A 25266-nucleotide genomic window follows, 5' to 3' on the forward strand; every position below is an offset into this window, starting at 1 on the left:
TGGACATGCCACTTCCACCCCAGCCCCTGTTGTTATCCTGGCTGTGGCTCACTCCACATCCCCCTTGCCATAGGGCACCAGGAGTAGGATGGGGTGCTGCATCCTCAGCCTCCCTGCAGCTCAGGGGAGGTTTTGGTGTTCCCAGCCAGCCCCAGTGCCAGTCCTCCCAAGTGCCCTCATGAGCATGAACAGTTTTCCCTCTTTCCTCTCACTTGGCAGCACCTTCCCAGCAACTGTACCCTTCCCAGTCCTGTGCCATGGCAGGGACAGTGAATATCTCCTCTTGCCTCCAGCCAGGGGCAGAAACAGCAGATGAGGCTGAATACATCAAAGAACTTCAGGGATATCCCTCAGCAGCACATCCTTGGAGTGTGGGTCTCAGGGAATCCTGGTCCCCCATGGCAATGAGTGTCCGAGGGCTCGCAGTGGGAAGCAGGACCCTTGCTGGGAAGGCAAGGGAAGAATGAGAGGTGAGCGAGGAGGGTGGGGGACAGCCCCCAAAAGGAGGGCAGAGCCTGGCTGAGGGACAGGACACGGGGCAGCATCATGCCTGGGAAGGGACAGGACAGGAGGGTGGGACAGGGATGGGGACCAGAGGGTTGGCCTGGAGGAGGGACCGGCAGTGGGAGGCGCAGGCTGGGTGCTGTGAAGCCCGTCTGCACCCGCAGCAGTTCCTGCAGGGAACTGCCTTGGCATCACCCTGGAGCCCAGAGCAGGGCAGCCCTGGAGCCCTCAGCAGCACTGCCACCATGCTGCTCCACCAGAGCCGGCCCTGGGGGGCTGCAGACCACAAGAGGTGAGGGCGAACCCCGAGGGTGGCAGGGGATGGATGGGACAGACTTGGGGATGGTGGGGAAGGGACTGGGCCAGTCCATGCCCACTGCACTGGCTGGTCCACGTGGGCTTGTAGGGATGGGATGGTGTCCACCTGCCTGTGAGGTGCCACTGCCCATGGGCACAGCTGGACTGCCCCAAAGTGCCACCCCACAACTTGGTGCCCGGCACAGCCCAGGTACCCCCTGCCTGGGCAGAGGGGGGTCTCATGAGCCAGCTGAAGCCCCAGGCAGGACAGGCAGAGAGCAAAGCTGACCACAGATCCCTCAGGGCGATATAGGCATGAGAAAGGAGGAAATTGCCCCATTTCATCGCTGGGCTGCTGGGCAGAAGTGGGTACAACCCTTTAACCCTATGGCACAAACAGCCAGCCCACGTCGGTGCTGGGCTCCCCCCGCCCTTTATGTAGGTCCTGCATCAACAGGCAGCCTTCCAGCTGCCATGTGCCCGTGCTCTGCAAGTCTTACTCCCCCAGCTCCTGCCGTGACTGTCCCTCCTTCCTCGCTGACAGCATCCCCCCCACGTGCTCGCAGCGACAGCGCTGCCTCTGCCAGGCACTTCCCCGTGGCCCCCGCGGCACCCGGGCAGGCAGCGCTGGGGAACCGGAGCTGCCCGTGCCGGGACGCGGGGGCTCAGCCCGGCTGTCCCTCGGCGGGTTTGGGACGCAGCTCCTGCAGGAGGGGGCAGGGGATGCGTGGGAGCGTGCAGGCAGCAGGAAGGAAGCCTGCGCCGAACAATAGAGGGAAATGGAGGAACTGGAAAAAGACCCAGTGGCAGCACAGTCAGCACAGATGGTTTAGTGCGGAGCCGCATGATTCATGGGAAAAAGGCCCTCAGCGCCCCGCGGGCAGCCCGCGGCTCTGTCCCGGGGCTGTGCTGCCAGATCGTTTGGGGATGGGGGTCCCTGGTGGGAGACGAGCCTCGTGGAACACGTCCCTCCGTGTCGATGTGCTGGCGGTGGGGGGTCCGTCCCGGCCGGGGGTGGGTGGGAGGCTGTCCCCCCTCTGCCTGCCCGTGAGTCATGCTGACCTCTCCCATGCCCTCGCCAGCAGTGAGAGAGAGAGATTATGGTCTGGCCCTTCCGGCTGCAGAGCCCTCCCCGAGCCGGCCGGCACAGGAGCTCATCCCCTGGGAGGGGCCGTGCTGCTCCCCCCGTTATCTGCCCGGGACACCCCCGCGGCTGCGCCGGCTCTTGTCCTCCCGCCCAGCCCCGCGCTCGGCACAGCCCGGGATGTCCCAGCGCTCGGCGTCTGCTCGACCACCCGCTCCCCCGTGAGCCCCCGGGCGCTCGGTTCCTGCCCGGGCTCAGGTCACTGCCTCGCCGACAACGCGGGGCCAGATCCGGCAGCTCCGGGGAGGGGTGGAGAGGCTTGGGCTGAGGAACAACAGGATGCCGGCTCCTTGAGCTGGGAGGTGAGCGACTCCGGGGAGAGCAGCGAGGTGGGGAGATCTATGGAAGAAGCATCCTGCGCTCCCACTCACAGGATCTGCGCCCTTCACGGCAGCTGAACCCACCCCCTTCCCTGGCTGCTGCCCCCTCACCCCGTTTCTCTCCTCCTTGCACAGATGATGGGCTGAGCATCCCTTGCAGAGGCACCGCAGGGCCATGAGCTCCCCGTGCGGCCCTGACTCGGATATCGCAGACTGGCTGGCCACCATCCACTTGCAGAGGTACCGGGATGCCTTCAAGCAGCACGGCTACCACGTGGCCAGAGATGCCGCCTCGCTGGACGGGCACGACCTGCAGCAGATCGGCATCACCGCCACCGGGCACCGCAAGAGGATCCTCAGCCTGGCGCAGCAGACGCGGATGCTGAGTCAATCCCATACAGGACGCGCAGCAGGAGACACCCCTTCCCGAGCCACGGAGGCCCTGGATGCCCCCCAGGTGGGCAAGGATGCCATGAAAGCACAGCCAGGAGGGACTACTGACGCCTTTAGGACACAGCAGCGTGTTGCTGCGCCCAGCCAGGCATCGCCTGTAGAGAAGGACCCTGCTCCTCCCGTCGCGAAGCCGGTCCCCAAGCCGAGGACGGTTTTCCCTCGCTCAAAGCCCGAGCAGGGATCAGTGCCCGTGCCACCAGCGCGCTCCACAGTGCCAGCACGCGGCCCGGGCAGCGGCGGGGCACCTGCAGCCTTTGTGGTACTAGAGGGGTTCGTGCCGGGGGAGAGCTCCACGGATTTGGAGCGCCCGGAGCCCAGGCCAGCCCCGCCGGCTGATCCAGGAGCAGCCGCGGCCATGGGTGTGATAACATCCCGACTGCGAGCTCGGGAGAGCCCTCGGGAGGAGACACGGCCATCCCCAGCTCCGAATCATGGACAAACCTTGGAGCCGTCGGAGAAATCCCCCCCGTCCGTGCCGTCTGTCCCACCACGGCACAGCCACAGGGTCCTGGCAGCTGAGCCCAGCCCTGGGAACGTGCCGGAGGGTCACCCCCGCTCCCACCCTCCCCTGCTCGCCACAGCCGCCCCAGCCAGGAGAGATCCCTCGCCGTGCCCCAGGGCAGGAGCAGGGCAGGGCCGGCTGGAGATGGTGTCCAATGTCATCTACGAAGGACTGGAGCGCCCGGCAGCACCCGCTGAGGACTCGGGAGGGGAGGATGGTCCCCAGGGTGAGGGTCTCGCTCAGCCCCCGGCTCTGTCCCCGCAGGAGCTGACCCAGCCGGATGACAAGCCTGAGTAAGCAGATGCTTCCCCTCGCCCCTGGGAGTGTAGGGGGGGTGCAGAGCAGCCAGAGCCAACAATCCAAAGAGCCCCCCACCCTCGGAACCCCATCCCACCCCAGAGCCTGTGCCTGCCTGCCTCCAGGTGCCAGACAAAGCCCTTTCCCCACTCTCCCTGTGTCTTCCCCAAGCTCTGGATACAGCAGCTGGGATCCCTCTGATATGACAGGGTGGCCCTGGGCCCCTGGATGGCTCCTTCTGGTTGTGGGGAGAAGTTGCTGCCCTTTCCTCGCCCCCCCAGGAGCAGGACTAGAGGTCCCCAGCACGATGAGGGGGTGACTGAGCGAGGGTTCTGGGGCTGATTCCTGCTGGGAAATGCCCAGGAGACAGAGCCTGGCAGGTCCCAGGGTGGAGAGGAGAAGGAAGCAAGGAGGGCACTGGGAGCAGGAAGGGGATGCTGCACATTCCAGGAGGCAAAGCTGGGCTCAGCCTGGGTCAGGAGCAGCCTCCAGCCAGATGGGACCCCGCAGGCTCCCAGCCCAGCCCAGTAACCCCTCTCCTGTTTTCCAGCAGTCCCGGCTGGCCCAGCGGGGCCCTGCCCCTCGTCCCGCAGAGACCCACCGGCAAGCCAGGTGAGAGCCCCAGGGCACTGGTGAGCACTGGGGACTTCCTGGTGTCCCCAAGGAAGGGGAGAGAGGGGGACACACACACCCCTTGCCTTTCCCCTGGGTCCTGCCTCACTCAGGAACTGGGGTGCCTCATTCCAAGGCAGCGCCCAACCCCACAAGTGTTTGGGCTGGCATCTCTGTCGTGTCGTGTGCCCTGGATGTTGGGGTGCACTGTGGGCTCAGGGGGGTCCCCCTCCAATGTTGGGGGTCCTAGCTGGTCTCTCCCTCACCGCAGGCACCACTGACTGCCTTTCCCTCCCACGTCTCCCCACAGAGGTGAACGAGCAGCCCATCAGCCCCTACAGCGAGACCATCTTCGGGCACGTAGCCCCATCCCGGGACTTGAAGGTGAGGGCAGACTGTGGAGATGGTGGCTGTCCCCTGCTGTCACTCTGCATCCTACCAGCTGCTGCAAAGCTGGGAGCTGCAGCTGGTGAGACCATGGTGCCCAGCAGTGCCTGGTGAAGGTTCTTCCCCCAGAGGCTGGTTGGGCACTGCCCAGGCTCCCCAGGGCAGTGGACACGGCCCCAAGGCTGCCAGAGCTCAGGGAGTGTTTGGACAACGCTCTCAGGGACAGGGTGGGATTGTTGGGGTGTCTGTGCAGGGCTGGGAGTTGGACTTGGTGATCCTTGTGAGTGATCCAGCTCAGGATATTCTGTGATTCTGTGCTGGGTTGGGGGTCACAGACTGAGCCCCCTGCACTGTGGGCTGGGCAGGATGAGGAGATCTGGGATGGGAGAGGGTGCAGGGAGAGGAGATGTGACTGTTCTCTCCCCACAGGGTGTTGGCATCTCCGCTGGTCAGAGCTACGAGGCAGTGTCTGAGCTGGACCTGGAGCGAGAAGTCTGCAGGTGGGATCCTCTCCCCTGGGCTACAGGGGCTGGGCTGGGCTCAGGATCAGGGGTTTGCATGCCAGGGGACAGGGGACACCTCTGGGGACAGCCTGAGAGGGAATGGGGGGTATTCCCCCACCATAGAGCTGATCAGAAGTGTCTGGGATCAGGTCAGCAGCCTCCAGGAGAGCCAGTGGGTTTGGAAAGGAGAAGGAGCTGTGCTGGTGGGTGGCCCCTGGGGGGACAGGACTTGGCAACAAACATTGTGGGTGCACAGTTGAGGCAGCACCAGTGGCAATGGACACCTGCACACCCAGAGGAGCCTGGATTTGGCCTCTGGGAGTGGGAAAACACCACAGGCGACAGGGATCACTCATCAATGAGATAGATAGTTCCGAGCTCCAGATGGAGGGATGTGCAACATCCGAAGTGTCCAGCATCATCAGATCAGCATTTGCTGCTCAGTCACACTGTGTTAGACACTGAAATTGTGAGGGGCACCTTTAAAATGCTTTTGAAATGTACTTTCCATACCTCCTGATAGCATCTCAGAAAGAGGAAGGAAAGCTGCTCTTCCCATTTCGGATGGGGAGGGTTCCTTTTCCTGTGTTGCTTAGAGAGGAGGAGGTGAGCTGCAGCTCTGTGTCCTTCAGCTCTGGCCGTGGCCTTGCTGGCCAGTGCATGCCCATGGCCCTTTCTGGCCCAGTGTTGGTCCAGCCGATCTCCTGCTCTGGGTGTTTGTCACTGATCCAGTGGCACGGAGCTGACACAGCCACGGGCGTGGAGCTGCAAATACCTGGGAACAGGAGTTTTGCAAACAGAAATCCTGAAATCTCCCATCGAGCCTCTGAACCAGCAGTTCAGAGCAGAGCTGGGCACTGCCCTGTGGGTCACAGTCTCCATCCAGTGGCTTCCAAGGAGTTGGGATCCAGAATATCCCGAGATCATTAGTCAGACACTTGCAGCTGTGGACCCACCAGGGACTTTGCAGCCTGGTCTTGCTGAGAAGAGGCAGGATGTGACTGTCAGCAGTGTCAGGGGCAGTGGTTCACAGGTTTTTTTCCTCCCAGACTGAGCACAAGGGTGGTTGGGGTGTGAGGAGTGGAAGTAGAGACAGAAAAGCCTTTGAAGACCTTTTGCATTGTACTCCATTCCACATCCAGCTGCTCCAACGCTTTCCTCCCTCAACCAGCTCCGCTGGTCCAACCACAGTCCCTTGGAGCAGAGCTATGGGCTCCTGCTCAGCTGCTGAGGGGCTGCTGGCCAGCCCTGGTCCTTCTGTGGGACCTCCTGTTCCTCTCCTTCAGCACTCGTGTTTCTCCAGTTCAGCCAGTCCTCATCCTGCTGACTGGTAGCTGGTCACTGGGAATAACAGGAGGGTCTCCTGCAGCCCACAGATCTGCTTGTTACGGGAAATATTTCCCACTCCCAAACTTCAGAGAGTCCCTTCTTGCCCTTTCTTCTACCTGTGGTAGCTCTTCTCACCCTGTTGTGGGAGAGCTTTGTCTGGAGCCCTCTTGCTCTCTAGGCAGTACCAGTGTTAGGGGTGGGCACAGCCGCCTCACCAGCAACAAAATATCCTCAGCAAAGAGGAAAAGGATTGCAAAATTCCCTGGGAAACTGAGAGCCGAGTCTCTGAGGGTCCAGCAGAGCCTGGAGTTTAGGGTGGGATTTACCTGCTCTCACACTGACCACCTTCATCCAAGCTGGTGATGCTCAGCCCCCTGAAATGCTGATGCCAAAGGCATCCCCTGCCCTGCTCCAGACATCAGTCTCACAGGAGAGAGGTGGTGGCACAGCAGTGTCTGTGTCACCCTGTGGAGCTTGAGGACGGGGTCAGACTCACCAGGCACCGTGGTGAGGATGGTGGACTCTGCCCTGGTTTGCTCTGAGACCCTGGAGTGCTTCTCCCCACACCTTGAGGCATCTTCCCTTCAGGAAAAGAAACACTGGGAATGCTGTGTCCTTGACAGCTTATTCCTTACCTCCCTCCCTCCCTCCCTGCAGGTGCCCACTCGCAGGTTCATTGACCATGGCCTCCAGCTGATCCAGGATCAGCTCCTTGGTCCCCTCACCACCAGCAGGTCCCTTCCCTCCATCACCCAACCTCTGTCCTCCACCAGATCTCCCACATGAGCACAGAAAGGATGACATTGCCCCAACTCAGTGCACCTCAGGGATCACCCTCCAGGCTCAGCTGACCTGGAAATACCTTCTCCTGGCCCTGGGGACTCATTTGTCCCCAGGGTTACTTATCTCCACTGCCTGACACCAGCTGGAAGGACATGACCTCGCCTTTGCAGACTTGTTGTTTGGAGGCTTCATCCACCAGCCCTGTCCTCGAGGCCAGAACTGGGTCTTGGTGTGTTCCTGGGATGCTAAGAGACCCCACTCCAGCCAGACCACGGGCTTTGCTTGTCCCTGGCAGATGCTCCCTGTCCTCCAGCTCTTTATAGCTGTAAGTCATGGCTCGGGAAGGGGCTGTTATGGATTTTATCTGCTTTTTCTCTTGCTCTGACCCGTTCCCTGGGTCTGTCTCCCCCTCAGCCCTGGCACTCAAGTCTGATGTCTGCCTCTGACTCACTGAGTCCTCCAGCTGCCCTGTTGCCTGGCCAGTCCCTCCTGAAGAAGCTGCAGACCAGGCTGGGACTGCAGCCAGATGACTCACCCTGCCAAGGCTCTGTTATGCTAATTAAACAGTGATTTTCCTTGTGCTTTGAGCCTTCCAGCCACCCATGGCCATTTCTTGTCCTTCCTTTGGCTCCAGACACTGGAGCCAAACAGGCTGTTTTCCCTCTCTATCACCTCCTCATCCCATACACCACCCCACTTCTCCAAGAACCCACCTGCAGCCTGGGCGAGCCAAGCCCAGCATCCTCCCAGACAGACTTGCTCCTGTCCCATGTGGATCAGGGACATCTGATGTCTCATGGCCTCACAAGGTGCCTGTCCAGGGCCAAAGCACAGATCCATGCACAGCCTTGGCTCCTAGGATGAGTCAGTGCCCAAAAACAGGTGCTGGGAGAATTTGAGGTCCTTCTGCTCCAAAAGCATTTCTAGTCATGCATTCACACTGGAGGCAGTTTCTCATATTCAGGGGGTTTCTCCTTCACAGATTTCTCCTTCTGCAAGGAGGATCCCACAGGTCAGCTGCTCCTTTCCCACATGCTCCTGAGCCTTGCTCCTGCTGGCTTTATCTGATGTCCCCCAGTTCCTGTGTGCTCTCCTTGTGAACCTGCCCCCATCACTCACCCTGTCCCCCTGGAGATGCCCAGCCTGCTCAGGTGCTTCTCAGGCAGAAGCTGGGACAGGGCTTGGACCCTCCTTGTCTTTCTTGGAGCCTTTCTTTCATCCTGGCACTGGATTCCACAGTGGAATCCTGGGTGCTCTCCTGTGGGTGCTGACGTGTTCTACCTTCCATGGCTCTCTTCCTGCCCATCACCATTTCACCTGGGCAGCTCCCCTGTGAGCTCCTGGGACTGTCAGATGTTTTCCACCACGTTTCCTTTTCAGGGAAAGAAAAATGGCTGGAAAGAAAAATGAGAGGGCTGATGGGAAGGGGCAGCCTTAGCCCTGGTTTATTTTTATAATTTCCTTTTATTGTTGTGGTTGGAGAGGCTCAGCAGGCCTGGCTGGGGGTTTTAGAATGGCTTCCCAAGAAAAGGAGATAGAGATCTTGGATTCCCAAGGTGCAGGAGCTCCACTGGCCCATCTTTCCATCTCAGTTCTTTTACAGGGCATTTTGGCTGGGCACAAGAGCAGGCACAAGGTGTTGTGGCAGAAAGATCTTCACAGTTCCAGGATGTTTGGAGGGGCAGAGGGAGAGGGGCTGAGAGCCCTGGTGAGGAGGGAGCTGGGATGGGTGTAGAGCAGGGAACAGGACATGAGGCTGGGGAGCTGCTTGGCTTTGGTTTGCTGCCTGTGAAGAGGGGAAGGAGGTAATGCCAGGGATTTGGAGGTGTGTGGTGGCCCCAGTCTTGTCATGATGTAGGACTGGCTGAGCCTTGGGTTGCTGATGGCCTCATGAGCACTGAGCCCTTGTCCCACCCTGCTCATGGAGACGCAAACACCCACATCCCTGGGTGCCCCCAGCGCTCGGGACGGGGTCAGGGGCAGTATGAGGTGTCCCCAGATGGGCTGGGATTAGCCAGGAGCCTGCATGGTGAGCAGCCTGGCTCCCTCACAGCCCCATCTGCCACAGGACGAGCAGCGAGTGCAGCAGCGAGGGACGGAGCGAGGACGAGGAGACCCGGAGCCGGCTCATCGACCGCATCGTCCAGAACGACACCGAGGGCTATTCCACCGTGGAGGCACCGCGGGCCGAGGGGGCCCCCTTCAGCCTCCCAGCCCATCTCTACCCAGACGAGGTCCTGGACGACCTCACCATCTCCCCCTACGCCAGCTTCACGTCGCTCTCCGAGCCCCGGCCCACCATGCTCAGTGGCTGGCTGGACAAGCTCTCCCCACAGGGGTATGTGGGACAGCCATGGGATCACAGAATGGGTTGGGTTGGGCTGGGAGGGATGTCAAAGCTGTCCTGTGGGTGCTTGGGGTGTCCCATCTGCCATGAATCTCTTGAAGCTCATCTTGTTCCCACCCCCTACCATGGGCACGGACACCTTCCACTAGACCAGGTTGCTCCAAGCTGTGTCCAGCCTGCCCTGGAACACTTCCAGGGGTGGGATGGGGCAGTCCCCACAGGTAAAGCCCCCTTGGGTGAGGTGGCCACGCTGGTCACTGTGCTACTGGGGCAGCCAGACCTCTCTGTGGGAGGAGAACCCTCTTGGGTACCCCCGCTGTGCTGCAAAGGTCTCTGTGTAGCCATCCTTGTGGGAAGGGGGGATCTGTGAGCAGATGTGGAGTCCTCGGGGGGATCATCCCCTTCCCAACAGTTTTTCTGCCATCCCAACAGGAACTATGTCTTCCAGAGGCGCTACGTCCGTTTTGACGGGAAGAACCTGATGTACTTCAGCAGTGAGAAGGTACAAAGGGGCAGGGTGGGGCAGGGTGGGGAGGCTGCACCGTGCCTTGGCACCACAGGAGCTGCTATACCCCCTTTGCCTCCCCTTGTCCTTCTGTGAGGAGCCAGCAATGCTTTGCCATCCCCAGGGTGGAGCAGCCATGGCCCTGATGCCTGGTGGGCTCCTAAAACAGGCTCAGCCATGGGAAGCCCAGGATAGCAAGGGTCCCTCTGCCAACAGGGAGCAGGAAAGGGGGGGTCCTGCTGGCTCACAAACCCTGGGGCAGACTGAAAACAGGATGCCAGCCATGGATCCGTCCTTTCCTGAATCCTTGGCTCCCACCCGGCTGCTGGTGCCCCCCGGGCTGTGCTGTGAGGCAGCACCCAGGGGATGTGGAGGATGTGCCAGGTTGTGGGGGTGCCCTGTGGGGAGGGCAAAGGGGGTTAACCCTGCCTGGGGCCCGTTCCAGGAGCCCTACCCCAAGGGGGTGATCCCGCTGTCCGTGATCGAGATGGCTCGTTCCAACAAGGACAACAAGTTCCAGGTTGTCACCGGCCATCGGATCTTCGTCTTCCGTGCTGAGAATGAGGGTAAGTGAAAACCCAGACCCCCAGTCCCCAAAGAACCCTCCCTGCCTCCCTCCTCCATCCGGAGCATCCCAAGGGCAGCTCTCACCGCATCCCTGCCATGCCTGCCGGGTGCTCTGCTCCATGCCAGGGCTGTTGGGAAGGGCTCAGCCCTGCTCCCTCATGCCTGGTCCCCAGCCCAGAGGAATGAGTGGTGCTCCACGCTGCAGAAGAAGGTGATGGACCAGCGCCTGGTGGGGTCCCGACCCCGGCCCGCCAACACCGCTCACTGCCAGAAGTCAGGGACCCTGGAGCTGAAGGGCCAGAAGTCCAAGGTGTTTGCAGCCCTGAGCCTGCCCGAGATGTGGCTGTACAAGAGTGAGCAGGTTCGTGGCCAGAGCAGCCCCCCAGCTGGCACAGAGGACTGTGCCAATGGCAGATGGGATGGGAGGGACGGATCTTAGCCAGGGTTGGTGCCAAAGAGGGAGCAGAGAGGAAAAGGATGGGCACAAGAAAGGGAATGGCAGGGCAGGAAGATGGAGATCCTGCACAGGGCAGCAGTACTGGATACCAGGAGTGGACCACCCTCCTCATCTCCTCTCTATCACCAAATTATCATCATCTCTGCCGAGTGCTTTGGTCTCAGTCACACCAAGGCATCCCAATCCATGGCAGGGTGGGTGGGTCACTGAGCACGGAATCAGCAGCAAACACACTTGCTGCAAGGGGTGTCTGCCCCATGGGAAGCAGCAGGGCACTGTCAACTCACACCCTGCTGCTGCCCACAGAACCCCCACTTCCTTCCTGCTGAATTTTCTCATCTTTCTGGGTTTTTTTCCATCACCTCATTTCCAGGTTGCCCAGTAGTCAGCATCAACTCTGAGGTTTTGGCTCAGGATGATGCTTGTCTTACGAGTGTCCCTGACTCAAATCCCAAAAACAGAAGGATCTGGATAGCTGGGTTTCAGGGGCTGTGGGCAGAACTTGCATTTCATTTGGAGGCATAACGTATTTGCAGAGTGCTTTATGTCAGGCCACATGAGGTGGCTGAGACGTGCAGGGTCTTGTCCAGGCAAAGCAGGGACGGGATGATGGGGGTACCGGAGGCAGCTCGGTGACTCTGGCCCCAACATGTCCGGGGTGGTGTGTCCACCATGGCTGTGGCACTGCAGGACCAACAGCAGTTTCACTCTGAATTGCAGTTCTTCAAAATGGGCATTGGCATGTTCTTCATTGAGATGCGTGGCTCCACCATCCGCGAAGCCAAGAACCGCAGCTTCGAGCTCATCACCCCCTCCAAAACATTCAGGTATCCCCGGCACCCAGCTGGGATGAGGTGGGAGGAGCAGCCAGGTGCCAGACCTGGGTGCTGATTGCTGCAGTGCCCTGAGTTTTGGCTGTGCTGGCGCCCACAGTTTCGTGGCGGAGTCGGAGCGGGAGAAGCGGGAGTGGATGGAGGCGCTGCAGGAGGCCATGGCTGAGATGCTCTACGACTATGAGGTGGCAGAGAAGATCTGGTCCAACAAAGCCAACAAATACTGTGCAGACTGCTGGGCTCAGAGTCCCGACTGGGCATCCATCAACCTCTGCGTGGTCATCTGCAAGCAGTGTGCAGGTGGGGACATCTCCCCAGGGGGGGCACATGGTGGCCTGCTTGGGCAGGCAGGTGCTGGCTGGAGTATGGGCACAGCTTGGGTCCCAGTTCTCTGGCAGGGTCAAGGGGTGCTCACTCTCCTGCTCCCCGCAGGGCAGCACCGCAGCCTGGGCTCCAACATTTCCAAGGTGCAAAGCCTGAAGCTGGACACCAGCGTCTGGTCCAATGAAATCGTACAGGTAGAGGCACCCGGGGCAGGGCACCGGGGCTGGCACGGTGTGCTCAGGGGCCAGGCTGCTCCTCTAGCAGGGCAGCAGCCCCATGGTCTCTGTTGGGGTGCAGGAACACTGGGAATCCTGCTCCTCCCACTGGCCCTGGTGCTCACCATGACCGCGGGGCTCTCCTGCAGCTCTTCATCGTGCTGGGAAACGACCGAGCCAACCGGTTCTGGGCCGCTCGGCTCCCGGCGAGCGAGGCCATCCACCCGGACAGCAGCGCTGAGCAGAGGCGGGAGTTCATCTCCCGCAAGTACCGGGAGGGCCGGTACCGCCTGCCCCATCCCCACTGCCCCACCCAGGAGGATGTGCTCCAGGTAGGGGCCACCTCGGGGTACCGGGGTGCTGGGAACCATCCCAGAGCTCCTGGTTTGAGGTGCCAACACCTCCTGCCTGGCTGTAAGTGCGCACACCCTCGTGCCAGGCATATCTTGGGAGGTTGTGCCCCGGTTTGCCTGCCTTCAAACGTCCCTAGGAGTGGTCTGGGGTCTCCGTGAGCCGGGACGTGGTCCCTAAGGGCACTATCTCATCCCAGGCACTGTGCACTGCGGTGGCAGGACCGACCCTCCTCAAGACCATCCTGCAGTTCTTCTCGTCCTCGGAGGCTGGTCTGGCATCTGACCCTGCTGCCAGCGAGGCGGCCCCAGGGGCTGACCTTTGGTGGGGATTGGAGAGCAAAAGGCCCAGGAACCTTTCAGGTAATGAGGATCCTCAAGCCCCATCTGTGATGAGGATGCTTCCTCCTTGCCATTGCCCCTGTCCCCCTCGGCACACCCCAAGGCTGGGGACATCATCGGGTGCTGAGGCTCCCTGGGGACCCTACCTGGGACTCTTTTAGGATGAGGCAAGGCAGTGGTTCCTCTGGAGCCCCTTTTCAAGGAACCCCATGCCTGGCACACCCCCTTGCCCACACCTCCATGAGTGGGGTCTCCCGACCCCTCTGTTATCACAGTTTGGTGGGTGCCTGCTCCCACCCCACTCTCAGTGCCATGCCCCACAGGGAGTCCCCGCGCACGGGAACCGGGTCCGGAGGGCGTCTACAATGAGATCACACAGCCAGTGGCACACAGCGGGTACCTGCACCGGGCCACGGCCCCCGCAAAGCTCCCAGGTGCCAAGAAGAGCAAAGAGGGTGAGTGTGGGGAGTGCAGGAGGGCATCCAGGGGGTGCCCATCCCGGTGCCACTGACCCCATGTTCCCACAGACTTCCAGCGCACGTGGTGCTCCCTGGAGAGATCCCTGCTCTTCTTCGAGACAGAGAAATGCACTGAGCCCCTGGGCCACATTGAGAGTGGGGACCTTCTCTCCCTGGGTGTCAGCAGAGCTCAAGCACTCACCAGCCCCTGCCCCACCGAAAGGTACTCCCAGCCATGCCCCCACCACGTGCCCAGAGAGCCTGGGGGCACACAGAGGGCTTTGCTCCTGCTGGGTACCATGGTCTGCTCTGGCTCTGGGTGCAGGGTCGGGGTAGGGGCTACCCTGATGGGCTGGTTCATCCTCTGCAGGTTTCGCTTCACTCTCGAGCTGTTCCTCACTGGGGAAAAAGTGCAACAGCTGGGAACTGATGGGCCTGAGACACTGCAGGCCTGGGCCAGTGCCATCGGCAAGGTGAGCCAGCCCCAGCACCCTGCTGTGTCCTCAGGATCTGTCCTCACTGATTCCTCCCATGCTCTTGATCTGCTGTGGGAAGCACCCTCCTCCCTTTCCAGGGGGTCTCATCCTCCCTGGTGACCTGCCCCATCCTCATGGGAGCCATCACTCAAGGGTTGAATCCTGAATTCACCCAGCTCGTCTCTCGCTCTGTCCCACAGTGGTTCACACCCGTGAGCTGTCACTGCCTGCTGGGCTATGAGTTCCAGCGCGTGGGCCAGCTGCGCTACAAGTGCATGCTCAACCCTGAGAGGTGGCAGCAGGCCTTCTTCATCCTCCAGAAAGCTCACCTCTTCATCTGCCCCGCCGAGGAGGACGGGGCTGAGGACAGCATCAACCTCCGGCGGCTACAGGAACTCAGTGAGTGCTGTCACAGCCCGGCACAGGCACCGCGCGGTGCTGGCCTTGCACAGCTCTGACCCCTCCACCCCTCACCCCAACGCAGGTCTGGTTCCCCCCACGGAGACTCCAGACAAGAAGGAGATGCTGATCCTGGTGGAGATGGGGAGGTGAGTCCTGGTCGTGGGAATGATGGGGAATGAGCCAAGCAAGCCCAGCAGGCTGCCCAGGGCAGAGCCACTTATGCGTGGGTCGATGCTGATCCAAACCCCATGGTGGGGATGCTACTGGGACAGCAGAGCTGTGACCAAAGGGTTTGCAGAGGTCACTCCAGCCTGGGTCTCTTGATGGGGTAGCATATCCCTCGGCTCAGCCTGGCTGTGCCTTGCTCCCTGTCCCAGGCAGGAGGGGATAACCTGCCCCTCCGGCAACGTTCATTCCCTCTTTTCTGCCTTGTTGTTCTCAGGACATTTTACCTGCAGGGCTTGTCACGGGTGGACTCTGCAGCGTGGTACACAGACATCCAGGCCTCGGCAGGGGGCCGGGGCAACGCGCTGCGGGACCAGCAGCTGAGCCGGGGGGACATCCCCATCATCGTGGACAGCTGCATCGCCTTCATCACCCAGTACGGTGAGCACGGCACGGCTGGAACAGCCCCAACGCACCGCGGGGGCCACCAGCCCCACTGGGGATTATCTGAGCAGGACCCAGCCCCTGTGACCCCCTGTCCCTGTCGCAGGGCTGCGGCACGAGGGGATTTACCGCAAGAACGGAGCCAAGTCGCGGATCAAGGTACTGATGGAGGAGTTCCGGCGGGACGCCCGCAATGTCAAGCTGCGCATCAATGACAACTTCATCGAGGACGTCACCGATGTCCTGAAGAGGTTCTTCCGGGAGCTGGAAGATCCCATCTTCACCCTGGAGCTGCACCCGCAGTGGAAGGAGGCTGCAGGTACCTCCTTCACCCGATGCTGCTCCGATGCTGAGCCACCTGCCAGGGTTCCCTGGGGCCAGTGTCCCTCAGGGCAGGATCCTGGCGCCAACCCTGGTCATCTCTGTATCATCTCTGGATCTGCTGGTCTCAGCAATGATCCATGACATGCTTTCCTCCCTCCAGAAATCCCCTCGAAGCCCCAGCGCCTGGAGCGATACAAGGAGCTCATCCATCGCCTGCCCCGCCTCAACCACAAGACCCTGGCTGCACTCATTGGGCACCTCTACCGGTCAGTGGGCCGCCTCCCTGCAGGGTACCCCGGTCCAGCCAGGGTCCCCAAGAGCAGTCAGCATTGTGGGGTCTCCCTGCTTCCCAGGGAATGCTGCCTTCCAACCCTGAGAGACAGGAGGAGCCCCATGTCCGTGCCCTGCCATGCCAGCCCTCTGGATGGTGCTGGAACATGCTGCTCTGGGACACCTTGAATGTTCCTAAAGTCATCCTGCAGCAAGGGGGAGTGACAGGAGGTTTGGGACTAGGGGACACCCCCCTGTGGGATGTAGACTTCACTAAATGCCCAAAACAGAACACTAAATTCCCATTCCTGACTCAGCAGCTGAGGTGGGGCTCTTGTCTGGTTTGATGGCAGTGGGAAGTTCTCATAACAGGAACTGCCTGGCTTGAAGTTCCCATTGCTGGTGGGCTGGGTAGGTTCGGACTGTTTTTCAGGAGAATTTGTATGAGGCAGGGGAGGGTGGATGGGGCTGAAACCCCATCCAGAGTGGGACCAGCCCCTCACCTCTGTGCTCCTTGTCCCAGGGTGCAGAAATGTGCAGACCTCAACCAGATGAGCACCAAGAACCTGTCACTGCTCTTCGCTCCCAGCCTCTTCCAGACCGACGGCAAAGGGGAGCACGAGGTCAAGGTGATGGAAGATCTCATCGACAACTATGTCAGCATCTTCAATGTAAGCAGGGCCCTGCCAGCCCCCTCCAGCTCCCCTTGCATCCCCCCATACTGCCCACCTCTGCCTCCCCTGCATTCCTCCATCCTGGCCTTGTGTCCTCCGTATCTCGCTCCACATTGACCCTGCTCATCCTTCCTCCGGCAGATTGACGAGGACCAGGTATCCCAGATGGATCTGGAGAACAGCCTGATCACCACCTGGAAGGACACGCAGGTACTATGGATGTGCTTGCTGGCCCTCACCACAACAGGGACCCCCGGGCTGGTGGGACTGACTGGAGGGTGGGGACACTCCCAGCTGCCCACCCTGGGTCCCCACTGTCCCACACCAGATATTTGGGAAAGGACCTTCCCCACTTGTCTTCCATTTGCCCATCACCTTGAGGCTCCTGCCCAGGGGAGAAGCAGCCCCAGCTTCTTAAGACACCATCACCAGCCCCTGGGATGATGGGATGTACTCAGCACCCGTGCCAGCATGGCACCAACACCACCCGCTCTTCCCCAGCTCTCACAGGCAGGTGACCTCATCATCGAGGTTTACCTGGAGCAGAAGCTGCCCGACTGCTGTGTCACCCTGAAGGTGAGTTCCAAAGGAGGGCTCTGCCTGGGGGGAGCAAGGAGGGACTCAGGCTCTGGGTGCAGCCTGTCCCTGGGACCCATCCTCCCACTGCCCACCGCAGCTCCCCGTGTGTCTGGCCCCAGGTGTCCCCCACGATGACGGCGGAGGAACTCACCAACCAGGTGCTGGAGATGCGCAACGTGGCAGCCAGCCTGGACATCTGGCTGACCTTCGAGGCGCTGGAGAACGGGGAGCTGGGTGAGCCTGGTGGGATGGCACGGGGGGATACCCCTGGCATGGCTGGGCTGGTGGGAAGGAGGTGTGGGACAAGGGGAGGAGGCTTTGTGCTGGTGGCAGGGGGAATGTGGACTGGCACAGGGAACGGGGACAGAGAGATGAGAGTGTCTCTGCATCCCCAGAGAGGCCCCTGCACCCCAAGGAGAAGGTGCTGGAGCAAGCTTTGCAGTGGTGCAAGCTCCCGGAGCCCAGCGCCGCATACCTGCTGGTGAGGAAGGTCCCCATTGGCGAGGGCAGCTGTCTATTCACAGGTAAGGCAGTCACAAAGGGTCCCAGCCCCTGGGGTGTCCCCAGAGATGGACAGCTCTGCTTGAGCTTCCCCTTGCCCTGGCCACTGCACTGCGGCCATCAGGGTCACATCCCTGAGACCCACAGTGGGATCCTCCTGCCCCTCCCAGCCCCCCTGACCCCCATCTCCTCGCACTGGGCAGGTGTCAAGCGTGAGAGCCCCAAGTGTGGGCTGCTGAAATGCCGTGAGGAGCCCCCCAAGCTGCTGGGGAACAAGTTCCAGGAGCGCTACTTTGTGATCCGGGACCGGAGGCTGCTGCTGCTCAAGGAGAAGAGGGTACCCAGGGCATGGACCTGCACCCCAAGGGCGGGGGAGAGGCAGGGAGAGGGAGCCTGCCACAACAGTGGCATGGTGGTGGCTGTCCTCCTGGCAGGGAGGCTGGCACCAAGCTGGGTTGACCCATTGGATTTCCCTTCCCAGAGTTCCAAGCCAGAGCGGGAGTGGCCCCTGGATGCAGCCAAGGTTTACATGGGCATTAAGAAGAAGCTGAAGCCACCAGCCCAGTAAGTGGGTCCTTCCCTGGCCATGGCACTGGGGCATGAATCCCTCAATCCCTGCACCTGGCACATGAACCCACCTGCTGGGAGCATCCCAGGCTCCACCTGGACCCAAAGCTGTGACAAACCTGGGCCTGTGGAACCGCTACCCACAGCCCTTGGGCTGTGTCTGAGCTTGGCACTGCTGCCCCACAGCCTGTCTCTTCCTTTCCCAGGTGGGGTTTCACACTGACCCTGGACAAGCAGCAGCTGTGAGTATCTGCCCCTGCCATCCTGGGGCTGGAGGGACGTCAAGATCTATCCCCAGTGTTAGTGGGATTGGGACAGCCAGGGGCAGTGCTACAGGGTCCTGGGGTCTGGCAGAGCTGGGGCAGGCCAGAGCCAGAGTGGTGGGGCCACAAGCACCGTGGCACAAGGTGGGAGCCAGGCTCCAGGGGTAATCCATCTCCCTACTACACACCTTTCCCACCTCCCCATCCCCACCAGCACCCCTGGGACATGCTGGGTGGCCAACAAGCTCTCACTTTGCCCCAAAGCAGCGATTTGGGCGTGCAATGAGTTTCAGAGGTGCAGCTCCACGGGGTGTAATTGTGCCTGACAACCCCAGACTCACAGACAAGGTGACAAGGGCACATGGGTCCCACTGGCCCTGCTCTCTGGCAGCTTCTCCACTGTCTCCTCTGCAGGTGCCTGGTGTGCTCGGGGCAGGCTGAGCTGTGGGACTGGACCACCAGCATCCTCAAGGCTCAGGTGGGTGCAGGGCTGGCTGGGCCACCCAGATGGGCAGGGCTGGGATGGGCTGGGATGGGGCTGGCAGGGCAGCCTGGCCTGACCCCCGTGCCCACCCTGTCCCTGTGCACAGCACGACGACCGGCACCCCGTGATCCTGCGCCGACGCTCCTCCTCTGACCTCGCCAAGCAGAAGTTTGGCACGATGCCACTGGTGCCCCTGCACGGGGACAGCACCGACGCCACCATGCTCTCTGCCAACCAGACCCTGGTAAAGCCCCTGCAGCTCCCCCTGCCCACGGGTGCTCCTGCACCCAACCAGGTCCTTGCACCCATCCCAAGACCGTGTGCCCACCCCAGAGCCCGTGGGGTGGGTGTGTGCTGCCCGGCTCCACTGGGTGCTGTGGGTGTGTGTCCCTGTGCTCAGCGGTGTGTGTGCTGGGTGCTGGGTGCTGGGTGCTGTGCTCATGTCCGTGGCAGCTCTCTGTGCCTGCAGACCCCACATGGGGGGTGCTGCACCCCACTGCCCCTCCTCTGCCTGCCGAGGCCCCCTGGCCCTGCCCCGTGCCCTCTGTGCTTACCTGTGCCCGTCTCCTCTGTTTCCAGCGCCGCCTGCACACACGAAGGACTTTGTCCATGTTCTTTGTAAGTACCTGCACACGTGGAGCGTGTCCGTGCCTGGCTTTGCACTGCTCCTGCTGGCTACAGCAGCCAGGGCTCACCTACAGCATCCCACCTATGCCCAGGCCATGCTGCACATGCTGTGTGGCAGAGGGGGTGCCCATTGCTCTGCATGTCCTGCACCTGGGGATGGGGGTCCCTGCATGGTCCCGCTGTGGGCAAGCAAGACCACAACAGTCCAGCCCAGTTCCCAGAGCCTCTCTCACTGGGCACACATTGCCCAGAGGGGATCAGTGTAAGAAATACAAGGAAACAGGTTTGGGTCCTCCTCCTCATCAGGTTATTACTGGACTTCACCTCACCTGGCTTTGTGCTCTACATGGGCATCCACCTGCCCTCCCCACACCAGACCCCCTCTGCCAAGGGCTGCTGGGCTGGTGGCATGGACTGTGCCTTGGCAAGGACCAAAATGCTCCCCCTCCATCAGCGATGGGGAGGAAAGGGGCAGCAGTGCCTGAACCAAGAGACCTGGTGGAGGGTGGATCCTCCGTGGGCATCAGCCCCACGGTGAGGGACAAAGCTTCCCAGGCAGTGCCCAAGTGCAAGGAGGGCAAGGTGAGGGGGGACGGAGGGGTGTAGCTGAGCAGTGTGTTCAGTGCCCTCACCCTGACCCCCCTGCCCTCCCCAGCCCATGAAGATTCACCAGGACTCCCTGGAGGAGCAGCAGGAGAAGGAGGTGGACGCTGATCCTGTCTACGAGGAGGTGGGGAACTTCCCCGAGCTGGCTGTGCTGGACCTGGGGCAGGGGCTGCTGGCAGACCTGTCGGCCGTGCCCCCCGTGGACAGGTCCAAGAAACCAGCCCCATTCCCTGAGCAGCCCCCAGCCACCCCACTGCGCTCCTCACTGCCTGCCAGCCCGGCCCGGAGGGTGACAGGTCCCTCTGTCACCAAAGCCGTGTCCCTCGAAAGGGGCTTGAACCTGGAGAGCGGCAAAGCTCCAACCCAGGGGCTCAGACCCACCAAAACAGCCTCTCTGGAGAGGAATGTGGAGCCTTCCCTGGCGCTGGACGGGGACTGGGAGCAGGCAGTCACACCGGGGAGCAGTCCCGGTGCAGAGAGCTCCCTGGAGCTGCCCAGGAAGAGGAGCCTGCAGCCTCCCTCGCCCATCAATGACAAACTCATCCAGGAGCTCAGCAGCGTCATCCTCAGGAAGAGCGATGGCCAAACCCCGGGGTCGGGCCAGCCGGTGACGTGACCCATGACCCGCCGTGCCAAAGGGGCAGCCACTGACCTGGGTGGCAGCGATGATGGGTCCCCCACGCTCCCAGATCACGGAATCCACACTCTCCTCCTCCTTACACTGGAGCCGGGCAAGGATCGGGGACTGGTGGTCACCAAGGGACTCGTGGGGACCGGCATGCTGAGCCCTGGTACCCCCTCCTGGGAGGGCTGGGGATGCTGCCACACGTGCTCTCTCACTCACGAGTGGCACATCTGTCATGGAGCCCAGCACCGAGGGAAGCAAGTAAAAGGGAAAATAAAAGTGGAAGCGTGGTGCCTGCATGTTTTGGCAGCACTGCACCGTGTCAGGCAGGGAGGCACACGGTGTCTGCCAGCACAGGGGGACACAGCATGTCCCCTCTCCAGCACTGGGCTCATGGGGCAGGGTCAGGACACCCAAGTCACTCCCCCTTCCCTTCTTGTATTTACTGTGGCATATTTTGGTGGGGGGGGGACAAAAGGAGCAGGGCTGACCCTGCGTGCCCAGCGTGTAGTCCGGCGATGGAGGACAGCCCCTACTCGGGGAGGGGGTTTATACCTGTTCCTGCCACCAGCAGGGAGAAATAAAGGTTTATTTGTACTCTGGAGGGTTTGGTCACTGCAGGAGGATTGGTGAGGGATACCAGGGTGTGGCAGGCAGGGAGATCAGGGTGCCAGGGCCAGGTACCCAGCTGGGGGACCCATGGAATGGGGCAGTGCCAGCACCGTCGGAGGAACTGCAAAACTGGGGCAAAGTCATAGTGAACCTCAGATCCAGGTGGGATTTTCTGCCCAAGTCTATTGCCAGCCCTTCATGTTGGGCACCACACTACAGGATCCCTCCTCGCTGGGCAGGACACAGCCTGGCACCCCCTGGCTCTGCTCACTGGACCTCAGGGGCAAGGCTGTCTTCTCCGTGGACCTCCCCAATGAGGACTCCAGCCCCCGCAGGCAGCGGCCTCTGGCATCCTGGACCCAGCCCCGAAAATCCTGGGAGATGTAGAAGTAGATGAAGGGATCAAAGCAGTTGTTGAAGGCACTGAGCACCAGGGCCAGGGCATACCAGAAGTAAGTGATGTTGTGGCACCCCGTGGGCTCCAGCATGTAGTGGATGAAGAGCAGCACGTTGCTGGGGGTGAAGCAGAGGATGAAGACCAGGAGGACCAGGGCCAGGACACGCACCACCTGCCCATAGCACCTTCCCTTGGCCAGCAGCCGTGCCAGGATGCAGCTGTAGGAGATGGTCATGAGCACGAAGGGCAAACCAAAGCCCAGCCCCACCAGGGAGAGGAAATAGTAGCGGAAGAACATGTGTGTTCCCTTTTCTAGGACATCGTGGCATGTCGTGATGTTCAGGCTCGAGATGTCTTGTGTCTGGGAGTGCAAAAGCAGAGGGCTCATGCCAGCCCCCACCACCAGCCAGATGCCCACGCAGATGCCCACCTTGCCCCTGGTCCAGCTGGAGCCCTTCCACAGGAACGGGTGTGCCACGGAGATGTAGCGCTCCAGGCCGATGCAGGTGAGGAAGAGGACGGAGCTGTACATGTTCCCATAGAAGAAGGCCACCATGGTGCGGCACAAGTAGTCCCCAAAGAGCCAGTGGTTGCCCAAGAGGTGGTAGGAGATCTTGAAGGGCAGCAGGAGGACAAAGAGCAGGTCAGCACCAGCCAGGTTGAGCAGGAAGAGGGTGCTGGAACACCTCCTGAAGTTGGTGGCCAGGACCCAGCAGGCCAGAGCGTTGGCTGGCAGCCCCACGAGCAGGACCACAGAGTAGAGGGCGGGGAGGAGGAGGGTGCTGAGGGTGCTGTTGAGAAAAGCTTCCTCGGAGGCGCCGGGGCACAGGTTTTTCTCTCGAGGTGTGAGGGGGATGAAGGATCGCCCTTTACCAGGCACTGAGGAGGACACGAGGCATCACACTCTGCCAAGAGCCCCCTCCCACTGCCCCCTCCCACTGGGGAACATGCAGGAGCTGTCACCCCTCCCTGCAGCCCCCTCCCACTGGGGAACACGCAGGAGCTGTCACCCCTCCCTGCAGAGCCACCAGCAAACACAGGAGCTGGTGTCTCCCTGTCCCACGGCAGGGGCAGCTCCAACACGGGAGCCCCCAACATCCTGCTGCCCTGGCCATGCCGAGCTGTGCCACATCCTGTGCCATCCACCACAGCCACAGTGCCAGCCCAGCTGGGCACCCTGCCCACATCCCAGCTGGGCACCCTGCCCACATCCCAGTTGGGCTGTGCTCCCACGCACCGCTGCAGGGGCACGCAGCTCTGCTGACGTCCCTCGTCCTACCAAGTCCAGCACAAAGGGATCAAAAAGGCAGATGGGGAACCCACACCAGCAGAGGGTTGGGATACATCCGTGCCAGGATGGGAGATGGAAGCTCCTGCCTCCTCCTCCCCAGCTCAGCTCCCCTCCATGGGTCTCTGTCTTCCTGCGGTTGGGGGTTTTTCGCTGCATGCGAAGAACAAACGCAAAGAAGAGGAAGGTCCCGGGAAAAGGGACAAAAATCTCCAGATCAGATCCCTTTTCTGGCTTGCTGAAAAAACGCAGCCAGGCTCCGCTTCCCTACACATCACCCCGGCTCCAAAAATTCCATCCAGGTGGGTCCCCAAAACACTTCACCCTGGGGGGCTTAGGTTACATCCAACAGGTTTCCCACAATCTCTGCCACCTCTCCACATCCAGGGAATGGGAAAATTCAGGTTATGAGAGCAGTAATCTGAATGTTTGCTGCCAAAAGGCAAAATGCTGCCTGGGTTTCAAGCCTTCAGATTTTCAGTGTGGATACAAAGGGAAGGCAGCAGAGCAGTGCCCCAAGTTATCTCCATGACACCCAGATATCCCCTCCAAGTATGATGGCACATGATATTGGGGTGTCCCAGCGGGGCCTCCCTGCCCTGCCCCATCACCCCCAGACCCAGCAAGGCACTTACTCGGGGAGGGTTGTGTGGCAGAGCCGAGCCAGGCGCAGCTGAGCAGGAGGGTGACACAGGCGGCAGCGCAGCCGGGCGATGGCACCCGCTGGGACATCTCTGCAGAGTGGCTGCTGTGCCAGCTGGGTCTGCACAAATGCCACAGGCAGGGCTGGTCCCCCTGCACGTCACTGCGTGGGACCAGCCCCAGCCCCCTCCCCCTGCTCCCCTTCCTCTTTCTCCACCACGTCACCACCAGCGTCCTGCCCACGTCCCTGTGGTGTGCTCGGCCAGACAGGAGCACAAGGTGTCAGACAGTTGTCACCACCGCCGAGCATCCAGGGGACATCATGGAGGCCGGGGGGATTTCCAGCCACCGGCACACAGCCACGCTGTGGGGAGGAGGAAGCAGATGTGAGGCAGCTGTAGGCAGATGGTGGAGAACGGCAGTGGGAAGATAGAGCTGTTCGTGCCCCACATGTGGGACAGGAAGGAGCCAGATGGTGACATGTGTCCCTGCCCCACTGCAGCACCCCCAGGACACAGGGCACCTGCCTACCCAGCCCTGCCAGGACCAGACACCTCCAGGGATCCATCACTGTGGTCGGGATGACAAGTTGATGTCACCCTGTAGATGGGGCCACCCTGTATTGTCCCACTCTGCTGTCCCCTCCCTGTCACCAAAGTGGATGTTGGGTGGCCCTTATCCATTTTCCCAGCTCCCTCCTGCAGCAGAGGGGACAAGGAGGGGAACAACAGACTCAGTGACGCTTCTTCAGCCCGGCCCAGCCTCGTGCACTGTCACGCACCAGGGGATCCAGGACGTGCAGCTGACTCCAAAAATGTCACAGAAAGAGCAAGAAGGGGACAAATGGGACAGTGGAGTGAGCCACAAGCTCTACAGGAACCACAGAGGAAAACCAGAACAGGGAAGTGAGAGCTGAAAGGGATGGGAGAGGGAAAGGAGGGGGACAGGGGGACAGACAGGACAAGGGCTGGCTGGAGACGCCTCATGATTCCAGGTGTCCCCCACCAAATGCCATTGCTCAGCACCGTGCCCGTGTCCCCATGGCAGGGTCTTGCCATGCCAGGGGCTCTGCATCTCCCATGTGACGTGGCACTCCATGTGTCCCTGTGCCTGAGGGCTGAGGCCCCGCTGTCCCACATGTCCTCGCACCCCAGAACCAGTGCCCCAGCACCCCACGTGTCACCATGTCCTGGGACCAGTGCCCTGTGTGTCCTCGTGCACAAGGACTTGGTCCCCAGCATTCCCAGTGCCCTGTGCTCCAGAACCCACCATGTCCCTATATCCCTGTGTCCCCCTGTCTCTCCATCTTCCTGTGACCCCATGTCCCCATGTCCCCATGTCCCTATGTCTCCATGTCCCCATGTCCCTGTCTTCACATGTCCTCATGTCTCTCCCATATCCCTGTGTCTCCATGTCCACATTTTCCCTCCCATGTCCCCATGTCCCTGCCTCCATATCTCCCTGTGTTCCCGTGTCACTCATGTCCCTGTCCTCCTGCCCTCCTGTGTCCCCATGTCTCTGTCTCACATATCCCCATGTCCCCATGGTCCTGTCTTCCATGTCCCTGTGTCCCTGTCCTCTTGACTTTCCATGTCCCCATGGCCCTGTCTCCCCATGGCCCAATGTCCCCATGTCCCGTGGCCCAGCCCTCCTGCCTCTCCATATCCCCATGTCCCTGTGTCCCCGTATCCCCATGTCCTGCATCCCTGCCCTCCTGCCTCCCTGGGTCCCAGTCTCCCTGCTTCCCTTATCCCTGTGTCCCATGTCCCTGTGTCCCATGTCCCTGTGTCC

At 61.2% G+C, this 25266-nt stretch overlaps 2 protein-coding genes across 3 annotated transcripts; one reads left to right on the plus strand and one right to left on the minus strand.

The window, feature by feature from the left end:
• Positions 1 to 690: 690 nt before the first annotated feature.
• ARAP3 (ArfGAP with RhoGAP domain, ankyrin repeat and PH domain 3) lies at positions 691 to 21138 on the plus strand. Of its 2 annotated transcripts, none has more exons than XM_032703284.1 (34): positions 691 to 796; positions 2401 to 3513; positions 4068 to 4129; positions 4440 to 4513; positions 4946 to 5016; positions 9200 to 9469; positions 9911 to 9980; positions 10429 to 10549; positions 10724 to 10911; positions 11728 to 11834; positions 11941 to 12140; positions 12273 to 12358; positions 12529 to 12711; positions 12930 to 13092; positions 13395 to 13526; positions 13599 to 13752; positions 13900 to 14002; positions 14206 to 14404; positions 14490 to 14553; positions 14850 to 15013; positions 15123 to 15335; positions 15501 to 15606; positions 16134 to 16281; positions 16426 to 16494; positions 16786 to 16860; positions 16983 to 17097; positions 17259 to 17387; positions 17568 to 17701; positions 17846 to 17928; positions 18138 to 18173; positions 18609 to 18672; positions 18785 to 18922; positions 19258 to 19296; positions 19961 to 21138. In XM_032703284.1, exons 2-34 carry the CDS (start codon positions 2441 to 2443, stop codon positions 20525 to 20527), a joined length of 5400 nt encoding a protein of 1799 aa, XP_032559175.1. In that variant the 5' UTR covers positions 691 to 796; positions 2401 to 2440; the 3' UTR covers positions 20528 to 21138. The 2 variants fall into 2 exon arrangements, with proteins under 2 accessions (XP_032559175.1, XP_032559176.1); XM_032703285.1 differs by having other exon boundaries at positions 4946 to 5010; positions 9194 to 9469.
• LOC116794543 (proteinase-activated receptor 3-like) lies at positions 21095 to 24378 on the minus strand. Its single transcript, XM_032703286.1, has 3 exons — positions 24257 to 24378; positions 23469 to 23596; positions 21095 to 22424 (listed from the first exon to the last, which is right to left on the minus strand). Exons 2-3 carry the CDS (start codon positions 23563 to 23565, stop codon positions 21331 to 21333), a joined length of 1191 nt encoding a protein of 396 aa, XP_032559177.1. The 5' UTR covers positions 23566 to 23596; positions 24257 to 24378; the 3' UTR covers positions 21095 to 21330.
• Between the last annotated feature and the right edge of the window lie 888 nt (positions 24379 to 25266).

Source organism: Chiroxiphia lanceolata, chromosome 15, assembly GCF_009829145.1.
Source record: "Chiroxiphia lanceolata isolate bChiLan1 chromosome 15, bChiLan1.pri, whole genome shotgun sequence".
Classification (NCBI taxonomy): domain Eukaryota; kingdom Metazoa; phylum Chordata; class Aves; order Passeriformes; family Pipridae; genus Chiroxiphia; species Chiroxiphia lanceolata.

Coding starts and splice junctions, on each gene's coding strand:
- ARAP3 (XM_032703284.1), top strand. CDS start 2,441: ATGAGCTCCCCGTGCGGCCCTGACTCGGATATCGCAGACTGGCTGGCC. Junction 12,359..12,528: donor GGTCCAATGAAATCGTACAG/GTAGAGGCACCC, acceptor GCTCTCCTGCAG/CTCTTCATCGTGCTGGGAAA. Junction 15,607..16,133: donor CTCATTGGGCACCTCTACCG/GTCAGTGGGCCG, acceptor TCCTTGTCCCAG/GGTGCAGAAATGTGCAGACC.
- LOC116794543 (XM_032703286.1), bottom strand. CDS start 23,565: ATGTCCCAGCGGGTGCCATCGCCCGGCTGCGCTGCCGCCTGTGTCACC. Junction 22,425..23,468: donor TGCCACACAACCCTCCCCGA/GTAAGTGCCTTG, acceptor TGTCCTCCTCAG/TGCCTGGTAAAGGGCGATCC.